The sequence below is a fragment of the Zonotrichia leucophrys genome, chromosome 4, assembly GCF_028769735.1.
Source record: "Zonotrichia leucophrys gambelii isolate GWCS_2022_RI chromosome 4, RI_Zleu_2.0, whole genome shotgun sequence".
Lineage (NCBI taxonomy): Eukaryota > Metazoa > Chordata > Aves > Passeriformes > Passerellidae > Zonotrichia > Zonotrichia leucophrys.
In genome coordinates, this window is record NC_088173.1 from 31,470,259 (window position 1) to 31,487,299 (window position 17,041).

At 40.7% G+C, this 17,041-nt stretch overlaps 1 protein-coding gene across 4 annotated transcripts in view; it reads right to left on the reverse strand.

The window, feature by feature from the left end:
• The window catches only part of RAP1GDS1 (Rap1 GTPase-GDP dissociation stimulator 1), a 90,591-nt gene extending 74,516 nt beyond the window's left edge, over nt 1-16,075 (reverse strand). For 2 of the 4 annotated variants that reach the window (XM_064711039.1, XM_064711038.1), the window contains exon 1: nt 15,831-16,069. In XM_064711039.1, the coding sequence (XP_064567109.1) occupies nt 15,831-15,834 (4 nt within the window). In that variant the 5' untranslated portion in view covers nt 15,835-16,069. Of the gene's footprint in view, nt 1-15,830 lie in introns of all 4 variants that reach the window. The other 2 variants (XM_064711036.1, XM_064711037.1) reach the window with 2 other exon arrangements.
• Between the last annotated feature and the right edge of the window lie 966 nt (nt 16,076-17,041).

Consider the following 17,041-nt stretch of genomic DNA (forward strand, 5'->3'; position numbering starts at 1 on the left):
AGTCCTTTTGCCAATAGGAAGGAAAGAAGCAGGGATACTTCAGAAGGAAGACACAAACAACAGAAGTCAAAACCCAGCATGATTTTTGAGGCAATTCCTGACAGCATGTCACAAGGATGTGGCAGCCTTTGGCATAACTGAGTGCACTTATTTATGGACCAGTAAATAGTCAAGAGGCACTAAAAATCTTTGCAATGGTAGGTCAGTAGTCTGAATAACATCACCAATGTGCCCTAGGCCATCCTCCACTTGCATCTTGCACCGACATTAAGGAACAGCACAGTCCTTTATATACCCTCTGTTTAGAGTGTTTACACCAAGGAAATTCCTCTTGTTCAGCATCTATAACTCCCACAGGTGCCAGCCACAAAGGGACCACAGTTGAGAAAAGAATCTCTCTCCCAGTAAGTTTTGTGGTTTTCTTTCTCCTGCATCTTTTTGGTTGCTATTATAATTCCTTTGAAAGAGGAAGAAAGGGGAAGTAGAGAAAACCATAGTTCAGAAGGTGTCACACTTTACAGGGTAAAGCTTAGAGACATTTCATGGAGTAAACGTGTAGAATACGCTCAAACCCAAAGCTGTTGTCAATTTTAACTACTGCAGATATGCTGACATTTTAATGAAATGAATAAACGAAAAGGATGTTTCTGTATCAGCAGGCACAGAGCAAAGCAGCTTTGTTGCTGGCCATATCCTATTTACTCCCAGAAGCTGCATATAAGAATAAAAATTTAAAAGAATATCAGCAGGTGAAATATTCTTACTTTCCATTTTATTAACACATAAAAGCATAATATAGAATGTTACTGAATGTTATTAATTAATACAGTAAGCAATTGATCCTTAAAGCAGCATTTATCAGAAAAGTTGATCATTCAGCTATAAGAACAAGATATAAAGTCTTTCTCCTTCTTCAGGTCCCTTTGAACCAAGCAGCTGGGCGCAACAAATAGTAGTTTGGTCACTGCTGATAATTTCAAATCTGTTATGAATTCAACACAAGGACACGCTTAGCTCCCTCTACCTCTTATCTAGGCATCAGACCTTCTCAAACTAAGCACTCCCCCACTCCACATCAGCACTGTCACATGTAACCAGGGCCAGATTCCTCCATAGAAAAGGGTACAGGAAAGTCCAGAGAGAGGGAACTAAAAACTAGTAGTGCTGAAAAATTTAAAATATCCCAGGAAACACATCTGGTCAGCATCACCCTTTTAGACTGAAGTTTCAAGTCTTCTTGAAAAATAGTCCAGTTATTTCCCACTAGAGAAGTATTAAATGATTCTGTCAAAAGGAACTATCCTCTGATCTAATTGAGCAGAACTTTTGATTGTCCTACAGTCAACACCATAGGTGCTCTAGAAGGATAAAAACTGGAGGATGCTACCAAGTAACTTTGCAAGGATAGATTTATCTATCTTGGAAAAGCTTCCTTTTCCTCCAGGTTGCCAAAAATTTATTACCAAAGCTAAAAAAGTACATTAGTAATATTACACAAGTAAAAGCACAATGTGTTGGAATAAATGAACGTAATTTGTGTAGAGCCTTTTATCTCTCTAATTAATACAGATATGGCCTCAACAGAGAGAGTGTGGATATGACTGAAGTGTGGGGCTCAAGAGAGCTTGTAAGTACATGTTCTAGATCATCATATTTCATGTCAAAGAAGGCTCAAGGTATGCACTCTCCTCTGCTTATCTGGAAAAGAACATGGTCATGTCATAGAATCAAAGAAAAGCACTGAAAGCTGTACTAAAATCCAAAAAGATAACATCAACAACATGTAGACAGGGTGGGAGCTCAGTAGGGCTTTCATGAGAATGGCTGGGAGATCTGGAACCATTGGTTTCCCATTAACTGCTGCTGCAAGTCAATCTGAATGCATTTCTCATCAGCTAAATAAGTAATGTAGCACAGAAAGAGCTGAAATCCTATTTAGGCTACATCTTTATATTCCATGTTCATCCCCAGTGTGATTTTGCAGAATTAAGCCTGGTGGGTGTGTACAGACAAAGGTTTGCCATCCTCTATCCACTTGCATTAACTTGTGCTTAATTGTAACGGCGGTCAGTACAAGGCACAGTTACTTGTAGTAACTGACAAATACTCCTAGATAATTTTTCAAGTATACAGACTTTAACTATGCTTAATAAATAAATAGGGTTTGTATTTTATAAATAATAAATAAACTTTAATTTTCCTGGAGTCACAGTTATGAAGGGCTCGTCATTGCTTTGCATACTATCAAGAAGTCAAACATAAATCTGCCAGCCCTATTCAGACTGGCTGAACAGCAGATTTTGAGTATGCAGTTTGTGCTTGAAACCCCTATAGCCTAAAGGCAGATACACATTTGTAATCTTTGCAAACAACACTGAATTTGGAGAAACAACTGGCACACCCAAGAGGAGTCCAGAGGCACTGTCCAAAAACCTGGGGACTGGATCAACGAAGTCTCCTGAAGTTCAACACAAGTAAGTGCCAAGTTCTGCAGCTATAGCACCAAGCACCAGGGCAGGCTGGGAACACACTGCTGTAAAGACCCAGGGGTTACAGGGATGCCAAGTAAAACATGAGGCAGCAGCATGTTCCCAAGTAAACAAAGCAAACTGTTACATGTTACATCTGGAGCATGACCAGCACATTGAGGCTCTGCTTGACGCCTGCAGGGATTTGTGTCTCCCACAATTCTATGTCTGGGTCTGTATGTCCCAGATCAAGGACACTGCAAAACTGGGCAGAACTATCAAAATGGTCATGTTCTCACAACTCATGATGTGTAACAGCTTGTGGGCCTCTGTAGTCTGGCAAAGAGGAGGCTAAGGGGGAAGCTTGGAACTACCTGAAGGGATGTTACAGAAACTACAGAGGTTTCAAGCAGTAGCTGCACAAAATCATAGGTGACCTGGTTCAACCACCTCAAAATTCTCCCAAGTTGTGGTTAGGTATTTGTTCTATGATTCCATGAACCTGTTTCAAATTTCATCTCAAAACACTTTCACTGTGCCTACCACAGTGTCTCCAGGTAGGATATGCAGGTATGCCTAAGTCTTGTTGTGTCACAAATGTAACAGCTTAGTCCTTCTAAAAATTAGCAGAGCACTGATTGGAAAATTCATCATCTGACTAGTCCGGCTATCTAACTTTCATTTAATAAATCTTTTCCTTTTCTTTCCAAACAGGTTAAGTACTCTTTTACTTTACAAAACAGGTAGCAGTTTGGGGCTCATGAAGAAAAGATCTCAAACACAAGTAAAAATTACTCCTTTTACACCTAAAATTATTTCATTTCACTTGCAAACAATATGTTAATTTTAGAATGATATTTTTATTATGATTCATGTGTTATGATATTTACTCAACAGTGTATGCAGTTTTGGTACTTCTTGAACTCTCATATATATGAAGATAGACTGTGATTGTGAAATACCATGCAAGCTAAGTCTTACTACTAGGAAAAAGCAACTTGGTGACTGTGATATAAAATTAGCTTGACTTGGTAAGTCCTTCGTATTGTTCCATGGTGTGAGCATAACTGTGAAGAACAGGGAAGACAGACTCCCTTTTACTGGGGTCTCCAGTTATAAAGGCAAAATAAAAGGAGTTTGAATGAGGCTTGATTTCTGTTACAATATTTCAATATTGAGGAAAGAGTATTAATTATTTATATCTTTGAAGAGAAAAAGAATGCATTAAAAATGTGAATTTAGGTTTTAAAAAATTCCCACAGAATTTGTGAGATGACAGTATACATGACACAAATGGAACACAAGTACCACAGAGACTATTTTGTGAACTGTTTACTAGTAGAGCTGCAAAAGAATATTAACTCTCAATTTTCCTATTAAAGCAAGCAGTTGGAACCTCACAGCTTATTAACTGTTAGGAGGCGATGCATATATAATGAAATAATATCTAGAAACTTTATATTTTGAAGTGAATAAGGAATTTTGGTCTGAACATAAGCCTTTGAAAATGCTGAGTTAACCTATAGCTGTCATTGTGGCACATGTTGCACCTTGAAATCTCTATTCATGATGGAATGTCCCATTAGAAAACCACATTTTAGGAACAAATGTTTTCACATGTATCAAACTAATATTTCTTTTGCATGGCCTGCCTTTGTTATGTTACTTGTTTACTTTCACATTTCAGAGTTCAAGGTAAAAATCTAGTTTTCACTTAATTTCTATTTCCCCATCTGGGTCAATCACCACCTTATGTAATATGTTAACTTTAAATCCTGCATGAGAATGGGAGTAGAAAGGAAGAGAACTTTTTACAATCCACTCTCTTGGTCTTGTTGTTTCCCCCTTTTTTATAGAAACAGATTTGAGTGGGCTAAATTTAAGCTTGGTTTTATTTACCTGCTTCATTTTTTTGCACAATTAAACACTCTTGCAAGTAAAAGGTTATTTAGATGAATTCATGCTTATAGATACCTCTTCAAAGGAATTATTTTAAGACAGAGCTGAGTTCTCTTATCTTTTCAGCAACTGTTTGTCACTCTTTGCTGGCATGTCTACATTTTCTCTTTAATAGATGAGAAGTCAGATTTTCTCATCTTTATCTGACAACATGATACCCTGAACTGTCTTGTCATTTGAGAATACAACTAATTCCCCTGTGCCACAAATTCTCCAGGGTACTAAATAGCTCCAACTTTTTCTGGCTTTCACACATGTGAGTCACTGCAAAAAAACCCCCAAAACCCTCTGTCTGTAGATCATAAAGTCATTAATTCTATTAAACCATGATGAGTATTTAAACATGAAACTTTGACAAGTCATCTCAAATATGAAGGCACTATGGACATAGTTTTATTATGCATCACTTAATTACCCATTATCCTATAGTCATAAATGCTCAAGCAGAATACAAAAGCTATAATTTGGGCCCAAATACCATCTTAAATCAAATCTGCAGTCTGAATACATAATACAGGGCAATGGGGAAGTGAGGCTATAATCTGACTACACTGAGGTTTCAGCAGCAAAGCTGGTTTCAACAGATTACCTTTTCTAAATGCTCTGCAACCAGGTCATGTAAGGCACTGCAATACAGCGTCACTTAAGCCCACATCACACATGTAAACCTGTCATTTGATAGAGTTTTCTGTATTCAATTCAAAGAAGTCATGTCTCAGTACTGAATGTAAGTTTTACTTTCATTAAATTAATGCCTCAATGCCTCTTGATAAGCTGTGTTGAGCATGCAGATCTTTCATGTCAAAGCAACCACAGGTTTTTTTGCCTGATGGTTTTGTATTACCCTTAGATTACATTAGATGAAGCAGCAGAAGCATCTAGAATGAAAAGATTCAGATGATATGCTGAATTCTGGGAACAAATTAGTTCCTCAAACACAGAGCAGAATAGTATGCTCACCTAAACAAGCAAAACTGGGCATCTAAACTTGAACAGAGCCTTGGAATGTTAGAACTTAACCAAAATCCAACACCAACACGTGCTACACGATCAAAGCCTGAGTGGTACAGAATCTGTTACATAAACACAACACCACAGTGGACATCAAAGCCCTACTCTGGTTGTTCTTGGAGATGCTGACAAGTGAGTGTTAAAACAAATATTGTTAAAACATAAATATTTTCATTCCAAATTGTGACCCAGCTCAGAAGAGGTGTTTTTGTTATAAAGCTGCTTTTGCCAAAGTCACAGAGCTAAAAGAAATTTAAAAATCAGGGGCTTGCAAGAATTTCTGAGTTTTCAATTTTGACACGTACTCCTTGGTCTCAGATTTACAAGTCTGCCCAAAGACAGTCTTATCTTACTCTGGAAGCAGGCTCCTCAGCTCATTTCAGATTGTAAAAAATAAACTTCTGGTGATGGGAAAAAACCAATAGGCTCATCTACATATTTTTTAAAAATTAGAAAGGGTCAAGCAGAAAAGCCTTGTGTTTCAAAAAACCTGCCAAAACGAAGCCATTTTTTAAATGTGCCTATTGATCAGCTTTCAAAAATCCAGAAGTTCTTTATGTACAGCCAAAGATGCTGTTTTGTTGATAACAACTTCTGATTTTAGAAATAATGTAGTTTAAGTAGTTGCTAGGTATGCTCACTTCCAAGAGATATCTCACTGTTGTGATCACTGAAATACAAAAAACTGTTCAGAAGTGGAAGAGCTAAAAGTAGGCTAAAACCAATCCAGTAGTGCACAGCTGTTGCTTTTTAAAGCCTGTTTAATATAAATTTAAAGAAAAAAAAGAAAACATAAAACAAGCCACCCCTTGCTTAACTGAAGTGCTGCATTATCTAGGGCATTTCTCTCTCCAGCCATCTGTTTTGAGCTGGGAGCATGCACTGAACTCAAATTTTATGTTCACAAGAGAACTCTGCCAGTTTCTTCCAGAGACTGTGGGAGAAGTCTCAAATTCTACCTTGTTCTCAACAGCAGAAAAAAGAACTGTGATACCTTGTAGAGGGAGACGTTATGACCTTCATAAAGGTAAGCAGACACTTCAGATGATGTCTGGGATGAAGCTGCATTCCAAAAATTCGACTGAATTGCTTTTTGTTTGTTTCCACCATTCTTGCCTTTGGAGAAGCAAGTGTCCAGACTAATGTATGTGTGATTAGAAGCATAACGTCTTGCAAGGAGAAATTCCTAACATTTTCTGGGAATATCAGAAAACATCAGAAGCCATCACCTAATGGCTACAAAGTGAATTTCATTCTGGAAGTGCAGAATTTTCTCTATGTTGCTACAAGATAGAACAAAGGTCACTGTATGTAAATTAATAGCTTAGGGCACTGTGCTTACTGTTCCTTTTACAGAAGGATGTTCTAACATGATGATCTCCACATTAAATTGGTTCTTCTTTGATATAACAAATTATATAAACTACATAATTCCATCCATTTGAAAGAAAAATCAAGTTTACCAAATAGTTTTCTCTATCATCAAATATAGCTCTTTCTTCATTAAGTTCCTTCAGAGGCTATGTATTAGTATAGCAGTATTTCTAGGAACAGAAAGTTCCTAGAAAAAAGTGCTTCTGATGGTCAGAATCAGTCCAATGTCTGTATTCCTCCCCCGGCTGCATCAGCTGGGGAGCCAATATGCCATGAAAGGGTGGAGTGACCCTGCCACTTTACATACTTTCACCAAAACAGGAGAGTTGAAGCTGTAGCACAGGCAAGTGAAAAAAGCAGGAGCCCAATGACTTCAGTGGTGCTCAGTGTGGGCTTTGTGGGGGTACAAGAATGCTGTAGAAATAGCATTTACACAAATTGGGCTCAATTCTGTACAATTTCTTTCCTACAAGATACATTCTTTTATATAATGTACCTATTGTACGTTAGGCAGAACTGAAGCATGATTTTAAGCTGGTTGTAAATAACTTGATATTTAACCAAAGCAAAGAAAATTTAAAAAAAAAAAACAACAAAAAAAACCAAAAAACAAACCCAAACCACTTCAAAAGTCTTGAAATTACAAAGCTGAGCACCAGTTTTTCAATTCTTTCCCTAACAAAGACGGTGAAAAGGGTATATGGTAAAAGAAGCTGTCATGGGTTTAACTGATAAAGAAAGAACCTGGTGAGGAGAGAATGTGAGATGGAAGGGAAGATGGAAAAGAATAGCTAACTGGGAGCAGACAATATTGAAAATTGGGCAATGAAATAAAGAAGTCTGAAAGAATAGGAAAGCTGTGAAAAGAGAGTACAAAGAGAACCAAAAGAGTATTAGGCAAACTAGAAAAGAACTGAATAAATACATTGTAACATCAGATAGAGATAGGTGGGCTCTGCCTGGAAAGTGTACACTGTATTTCAGGCACTACTGCACATAAATTGATTACTATCTTTGATTTGACTGAGCCTGTAAATGTAAATCTTGCTGTAAATGGGTGATGGGATTTTCATTGCAAAAGCTTAAAAAAAAAAAAAGCCAACTCTCTTGCCCCCAAAACCTGCTTGATTCCTGCCAGCATCTCCTTACATACAATTTCCTCCTTTCTCTCAATCACCAATGCTTCCCTGCTTTTTCTGTAACTCCATATGGCAGGAGCCAGCATGTCTATATGTTCTCCCTGAGCTTTGCAGAGAAACGGGTAAGAAAGCCTGACAAGTTTTGCAGGATGAGAGCAAATTTGTATTTTTATAGTGTATTAGTGGATTTCTAAATTAATTTGACTGTACCAGACATTTTTACAACAAATGTGTTCACAGACTGCTTCTCTGTTCTGGTTGTCCATTTCTTCCTCCCACAGAACAACACCCTGATCCTAAAATCATTCAACACAAGCAAGGAAGAGGAAGGAGGAAAAATTGTGGCTCCCAGTCACTTGAGGGAGAAGGAAAAAAAGAGAGAGCAGTAAGTATGAAAGTGCCTCATAACTGTTACACTGTTGCTGCTACTCCTCTTGAGGGTCACACACTGCATTTCCTCTTAACTTGCTCAGGCAGTTCAGGCAGGGTGTCTCAGGCATTTAAACAACAGAGTTCTACCATGGCCAGCGATCCAGTGATGCCCAGAGCGCACATGAAGGACTGCAGAAGGAAGTGGTCAGATACAGAAGATGCTATCACCAACAGAGCAGGCTCAGAAGACTGACTTCAGTCAGTTCCTCCAAAGGCCCAGGAGGGGTAAGTTAAACATTCTGTGGACAGGGAAGATTTAGATAAGAAAGATGTGTACAATCCTGCTTTGGTTTTAAAACCCTTTTCTCTTCACATGCTTTGTTCCTGCTGTCAAGATAAAAGAGCATTTTGATTTAAGGAATCATTCCAAAGCCTTCATGTAGCAAAAGCAGCTATTTGGCAGTACTGAACTCAAGCTTTGCCTGCAGGGTACTGGGTGCTATTGACAGTGAACAAGATGGAATTTCTCCACAGGAAAGGGATGTGGGAATGAACTTAGCAAGGCTAAAGCAAGGAAAAGGTAAGCTACTGGTCCTGTAAATAGTGGCATGTACTTGTAAGGTTGCATTTAACGCTAGGAAAATTAAAATAGTCTAATTAAAGTCACTGGACTGTCATATCCCACATCAAGCACAGGAAACATTTCTAAATATGCTCCCAAGAGGAGATCCCAGCTGCTGGAGAGCAAGGCACCCTCAGCAATAGGCAGAGCTCCCCAGCCAAACATTTCACTCACCCTAGAGATTACCAAGACTTGAAGAGGTTCATGTTTGTCTGATTTTGCTATTTATGTAAAAGATCTAGACTGGCAGCATTTTCAGTTCCCATTCACAGAATTAATCCATATCATACAATTTTAGTTCCCAGCCTGGGTATAATTAAGGGCAAAAGGGGTAAAACAGAGTTTGTCAAGTGCTGAGTATGAGAGCTCTCTTCCAAGTGTAATCCTCTAATGTACAGAAGACAGGATGAGAGGAAGGTGAGTACCCCGTTGTACATGGTGTTCTTTCTGCACAGATGTATTCTAGAGGTAAAGGCAATTACTGAAAGATAAAGAAGGCAATAAGGACAGGATTTTCACCTTCAGGTTTTGTGCCTTGATGCTCCATGCTAGTACATCACAAAGACCATAAATGTACAGGCAGCTGACAGTGGAAATAAGGACTCAAGACTACCATGAGATGCTGAGCTGTCACCTCCCCAGGTCTCCCAAGCACAGGTCTGTTTCCCACAGGCTCAATGGCAGCCCTGACAAATTTCTAAAGGGTTTTGTTTAATCCTCATCACATCATCCATCCTATAATGCTTAGCTGCTTTCCTCCTTCAATCCCAGTCTTCCCAGGCTCCATCTCCCTGTCCAGTCTTACTCCCAAATACATTTGCAGAGCACACACAGGAAAACTGAAAGGCTGCTATTAACCATGTGAATTTAAGTACTTGATTAACTGGATTTAATCAGATACTGAAAAGACTTGTCAAACCGAAGTCAACTGATAGGAAGGGTCAACAAAATTTTTAAATTATACATAAATTTTGTATATGTGTTCAAAACCATTGTGTCCAGCAGACTGGTAAGTATCAGTGAATGGAACTGACTGATGAATTCAAACACTGATTAACTTCCATGAACCTCGCTGAGTTATTGCTAACACAGTGAATAGCTCAGTATTTTGATAAAAGCTCAGAACTGATAAATGCCTCAGATGTGCCTATGATACACAACTAGGAGGCAGTAAGTTTGTACGAGCTGTTAAATGTGAAGGAAATGGGACCTACTGTTGAAGTAGACCACTAAAAATATTTCCTTTGCAAGAGTGTGATTTAAAAAAAAATTTATTTCCCCTGATTTTTAAATGTGTAAGTGCAATTTTTATAATACATTTGTCTGACCTAGAAATAGAAATCATGAAAGCATTTATTTTAAACTGCCAAGTTTAACACAACTTTATACATTCATCCATGCTGTCAGTTTATGCATACTCTTAACTTCAACTACTTCAGACATACACACATTTTTTCCCTGACATTTCTTATCATAATTTGTGGAGCTGTATCTGGAAGTGCTTCAAATCAGAGATATTTCTAAGACACATGCCTTGCCTGTGCACACTTACACTGGTACAGTTAAGGCATGCTGTAATTATTTGCAAGTCCCAAAGCTTCATGCATTAAATTCTGTCCTCTACCTGGAGATAAAATGAACAGCAGTTATCTGGTTTATAGATTTGACAAATTCTTCTGGGCATCTGCCAACTTTGTAATCTACTTGAACTATAGCTTAAGAACCATATGAGATCACCAGGGTTTCTGCACAACTTCAAAGCTCCCTAAGCCAGAGCTGTGCCGTTCTCAGGCTGAACAAACGTCGCCAGGCTCTGTGCACAGCTTTGAGGCTCCTTGAACCACAGCCACTTGCTCCAGAGGGTTTACAAATTCTATTAGGCATATCTGGAGCACACATAAATTCTAATACACATCAGCTGTTTCTGCATTAAAAGGAACCTTAAGTTATTCAGAAATACACAGCTTTTAACTACCATTCTACTCTACCAAAACAAATTTCATTTGGTTGCCATTATAATAAAATCTGTAAATAGAAAAAACTTTCTATACCATATTTAACAAAAAGTGGCCCTGGGAGATTGTCCTTGCAGTGAAAGCTGCTACTTTTAAAATCCCTTTGTAGGAAAAGCTCCTTGTCTAATTAAAATTCACACTGCCATTAGAAAAACTTCTCCATTAGCTGGAGAACACATATTAACATTTCAAGACACCTAATTTCCAGAAGCTTAGATGTAGTTCCTAATCTATTTTAATCTGGAAACAAGTTAGCATCTAAAACTTAATGCCTTCGACAGTATCAAGGCAGCAGGAATGCTCATTTTCTCCAGCACAGCATGTGAACAGACCCAGGTGGACCAGTCAGCAGTGAAAAGTGGGTTTTCTCTTACATAAGTAACTAGGTCACCATCTAATGTCCCTTTGTTATCCTAAAACATGAACTTCATCCTGTGACAGAGTTAAGAAGGAATAATAACCAACCTCCTTGACAGATGCCACAGAACAATCTCCATAGCCTTCTCTCCTGTCAAACAGTAATGACATTATTTTCACTCTCTTTTGAACAAATACTTGTTTATGCTGGTCTCTTCTTTTTGTTTTACCTATTTATATATAAGTAAATTTTGAGAACTTCCAGAAGTAATTCAGCTTTACTTGAGAATGATGGAAAACTATAATGGCTCTTCTCAAGTACTGTCAGCAGCATACAATTGGTACTATTAAAAAAAAAAGCCAAGAAAGTAATAGTTATCTGATTTTATTTACATTATCCTAGCTGTTGTCTTTATATTGTGGGGAAGGACATAGAGTAGACTTCCTTCTTTCTTCCTCCTATTTCTGTCCTCTGTTGCTCTATTCATCCATCTTTAGTTCTAGTATTTCTCTCCCTTCATGTATTTCCCTTAAGGGATTTCTGTTCTCTTCTATTCTTGTCTTTGTAGCTTTCTCATTTCCATTATTACGGCTTTTGTTTCCTTCAGGTTTCAGCTGTTCTTCTGCCCTTTCCTCTTTCAGTTTGATGCTACAGAAAGCCAGGCGGTCCTCACAGGCTTCTGAAACTAATTCTGAATCTTCTGTTCTCAGGAAACATACTTGTGAATGAAGCCTTTAACCTAAAGCTAAAGACAAAATTGGTTGGTTTCAGTCTCACACAGTAACAGAAGAACACAAATATTGGCCTGATCACAGCAACAGTTATTCATTGAGGAAGGTCAGTCAGAAGTAACCTAACCTTTCTGGCTGCTTTAAAAGCACACTGCAAGGTGTGCTCTTACTGAAGCAAGAGATGCAGTCTAAAAGCAGCTTCTTCTCTGTTTATGTTGTAAAGAGAAGACTTTTACCAAAAGCAGCCTCATTTTTTTTCAAGAATTCTAACAACCCTTTAAACTTGCTTAAACTGGTGTTTTCTGGCTGGCTAGAACTAATATGCTGGTGGTGGTGTTAAGAAGTCTCATTGTTTTAGCAAAAACTTTAAAAGAAGTACAAATTATCTTTTTGTGCAATTGACATAACTCTTGTCAGATTCACATTTCATAAAAGAAAACTAGCAAAAGAGCCCAAGGTGGAAGACTTTTTCCCATTAATTTTCATTTGTCTCATCTGAAGCTACTGATTACATTTTTTTGACCAAAACCAGGTTGGTCTACTCTATCTTCCCAAAAGCAATACTGGACACAGCCACACCTCAAGCTTTACATCCTCCTGCCTCCTCTATTTCATGAACCATCACCCTGAAGATAGGCAATGGTTTGTTACACCCTGCTCTGTGGTTCAGTTTCAATGTAGTGTTTCACAACCACGAGGCTGGCTGCACGTGCTAATTCTTCAGGGAAAGGGGGAGGGAAAATCGAGTATATCTGGGAGGAGAGCAGTAATATAAATCTTTGTTCTGATAACTAAGTGGACAAACAAATCCATCTACATTATAGACTGGGAATCTTACATGTTTTGTTAGTGAGCCCAGCAGGCTGCTTATGCAGTTTGTAGCCCAAGTGAACACCTATGTCTGAGCAGAGCCTGCCTTCCATTTCCTGCTAACAAGACCAGGGCTCTCAAAATGGAAGAATATTTTTATGAGCTTTCACTATTAGAGACTGTAACTGACACTTCAAACAAAGTGATAAGTGACATGAAAACAGCTGTATCCTGTACTTGTATTCTGCATACAAACTCTCATATGTGGTGTTTTTCAATCTTCTGGGCTCAATGGATCACTGCTGAGTGGTTAAATTGTAACAGAGTTCCTAATTTTCATTTCATTAATTTACATCTGAGTAATAATTGCAGCCTGCTTACAATAACCACCATAGGTCACTGCTCTAAATTGGAAAGATTTTCTTGGATACAGTGTGATTGTATGAGTTTACCAGTTGTGTTTTTTGAGGTTAAAACCAAGAATTGACTGAGGAAAGGGATCGTTCATGGTGAACTGCAGTTACATTAGTAACTGAAAAGTAAAAGCCTTGTGTTTTAGTAACAACAGAAATAAAGTAGTGGTGGTGCACATGTCACTTAAAGTATTATAAGTTCTCCACTGCCAGGTCTACTTAAGGCCACCTACCTCTCAAAGTCAGAAGTTGAATAGTGTTCAAACTCTACTCAGATACAGCTTTACAAACTATAAATGCAAGAAACAGAAGTTACAATTCTGGAAAGAGCCCATGTTACTGAGAGGAAAGAGCAACCTCCCGGAGGAAACAACTGCCATGGTAATGTCTTCAGAGGAACACACACATGGAAACAGTATAGCAGAAGACTTATAGAGTAAAGAAAGGGCAGATCCATGTATGCATAACAAGTATTTTAAACTACAGAAATATTTTGATTTGACTTGAAATTTGCTTGGGCTTCCATGTTATAGCTTAGTATAGAAACCAGTTAATACTATGCCAACCTGCACACATACTGAAAAGACTATATGTTTAAATATAAGATATCACTGCACTCTTTGCCACAAGCACTTGTTTGTTGAGAATGATTTCTGGAAGATATAAAAGCCATTGAAAGAACAAATTCATCCTTGATTTAATTCGAAGGATTTTCAGCTTTTATGCTATGTGTACCAAAAAGAAAGTTATAACCTGAAGGAGGGAATCTACTGCTTTGACTGTGTAAGCTTAAACATAGATCTTAGACATTTAAAGTCACTACAGTTGTCAGCCAAGGCGAAACTGATTTCAGTCTTTGCTGCTCACAAGAGCTGCTGCAGAGGCTACTTACAGCTTGCTTTGATTTTAGAGACAGTAGAATCAGACCCTGATATGTGAAGAATAGAAAAAGCCCCAAAAAACCCTTCCTCAGTGTTTTCACAAGCAATCTCTCTGGGCAGTTATGGACAGGTGCTGAAATAACAGCCAAGTTATTTCAGTCTTCCTGAAAATAATTATAACTACTCTTACTTTTGCAGCAAGATTTAGTAGCAGATTCTCAAGCTGTTTACAAACGTGCCTGCAACTGAAGTGTAGTTTCCTCCAAAAAGGAGTGATGTGCTCATCCTGCACCAGCTTTTCTGAGCAGGTTTTAGCTGGTGCCCTGAAGTCACTATTTTCAAAAGCCAAAATAGCTAGACTTTGACCAGAATGAGGAGACTAATAGTCTTTGTGAACGGAGACCAGAAGCATAGGCAAACTAAATTTTGGTATTTTGCCTTTTGAACCCTCATGAAAAAGAGATCTTCACTACATTGTTAGAGTTTAACCCATCTCTGATGAAATCTGACAGTTATACCTCACATCTGACCCTGGCAGCTTCTAGTTTGAGTGATTCTCCAAAGATTTTCTACTGCTTTACAGGAGTTAAATAAGTATTTAACCTCATTTCGCAACCAGAAAAACCGAGGCAGAGCAACAGCTTCCTTCCATGGAAACTTCTAGTTAAAAGTGAAAGATGCATGTGATCTGCAAAGAAACTACTGATATATCTAAGGCCACAGGAAGTGCTGATGTCAAATCCTCGAGCCGAGTTCAGGAACTGCCACCTCCTTAGCCTGGTTGTGAACCATAGTTCCTCGCCCTACGGACCTGCATCCTGATCCCACCATCACGTTTGGCAGACTGGCTGGGTCTTTGGCAGCTCAACGTGGGCACTTCCTACCCATCCCTAGGATCTACATACAGCCAGATTTCTGGAAAATCTGTTTTATGGTAGCTGTTTCATACCGGCAGCGATGTAGCTTTGTGCAAGAGAATGAGGTGGAGAAGGCAAGAGAAATTCACCAGCAGATCTGTTACGAAAACCCAAATACCGTGCTTCCCGGTCTCGTGTAGCATTTGTTGGGCACTCCATACAAGTGTCAATCAGCGTGAAACTACTTAATTTATAATCTTAAGACAAAAAAGGGAGAGGTAACATGGCTGCATTTCTAGACACGATTCACGCTCTAAAAGACGGAGAAATAGGAGGACCCTTGTCTTCCTCAAACAATGAGCAGAGATTATAAAACAATCTCAACGTACTACCCCAACTTATCTCCATTACGCAAACAGTAACTGGGAAAGCGTCCTGGGGGTGCCTTACATAACTCCTTGCTCTGAGCCCCCCTTGGCACCCGGGGAGTTGCTCTTTCCCCTAACCCCGAACGCAGCCCCGGCTCCGCGAGTGCCGTGCGGAGCTGCCCGGGCTGGGCGCAGCCGGCGGGCGGCGGCAGCGCAGCGGCAGCCGCGGAAACTTTGCGCCGCAGGGGCCGGGCAGCGGCCGCGGCAGCGCCGGGGGAACCGAGGGGGCTCGGCAGAGCCCCGAGCCTCCTCCCCGGCGCTGCGAGGGACGCGGCCGATGGCAAAGTTGCACCGGCCGCCTCTTCCCGCCCGCCGGAGACGAGAGGGCGGCGGCCTCCAGGGGCAGAGGGGCGGCGGCAGGGGCTGCACAGCGCGGGGCTGGGGCGACTTACCCATGGTGCCGCCGCGGCCTCCTCCGCCTCCTGCTGCTGCTGCTGCCGCTCCTGCAGCCGCCGCCTCTCCGCCGGCGCGGAGGGAGGCGCGGGAGGCGTGTGCGCGGAGCGAGGCGCGGCGCGGAGCCTGCGTGCGGCGGGCTATGAGTCAGGGCAGCACATCCGGGCACGGCCGGGAGACACCCCGCCCGACAGCCCGCCCGCACCGAGCCGCCGCTGCCGCCGGGGAAGGGCGGGAGCCGCGCAGGGAGAGAGGAGGCGGCGCGGGGCCCGCGGCAGCGCCCCCGGCTGGGGAGGAGGCGGCGGCGGGGCGGGACCGCTCCCAGCGGCGGCTGCCGCCCCTCGGGCCTCCTTTGTTACAGGGGCTGGGGTGGGGCTGCCGCCGGGTCCCGGGGGCGGCTGCCGGGGATGGAGGGAGAGCGGGCGCGCCGGGGTGCATCCCGCACGTCCCCGCACCGCCGTCGCTGTGCACGGTTCCTCGGTCCGCGAGGAACGTGGGGTGGTTTAAACACGGCGCTCGCCGCCGTTTTAAAGTTCATATTTAATGATACGGACTCAAAGGAGGAGCGTTTTCCAAGAAGGAGGAGATTACGCTGGATGTATAAGGGGATTTTTTTGAGGTGGTTTTTATGAGGAAAAGAATCAACAGAGGAAGCTGTAGGTGATGTCCTAGTGCTGCACGTTTTGCTGAACCAACATGCCAGGTTTTACACCCAAAACTGAAGGGCACGAGGTAGATCTGTGTGGAAGGCATTTTTAAGAAGAAAATGCATGTCTTTTTCGTTGGTCCCTATTCCTTTCTGCCCTCGAGTTCAGTATCTGTAAAATAAGGAACAATAAAGAACTGTTTGCTGTTACAGTTCTCATTGCATTTTCATGGAAAACATTTGAGGGGAAAGGAGATGTTGAATTGAGTAGCTTTTGTGTCATTTTCCAAATCTTTTCATGGTCATGTATTCATTATTCAGATCTTACCTGAGTAAATCCTTAAGTATGGTTAAATAGAGTAGGACCACAGAGCATGAAAATAGGGGTTTGCTTGCTGTGTAGAAATGGATAGGCCAGGGACAATTCTGATGAGTGATGCAAACAAAAAGTTTTAGTTGAATCATGCCCCACAGTGGCTTCACTGACACCAGTAGTCCCTCTCACCAGCAGTCAGCAGCTGCCAGGGATTTCCTCTCTGGAACACGTCCCAGGAGCTTTCATGC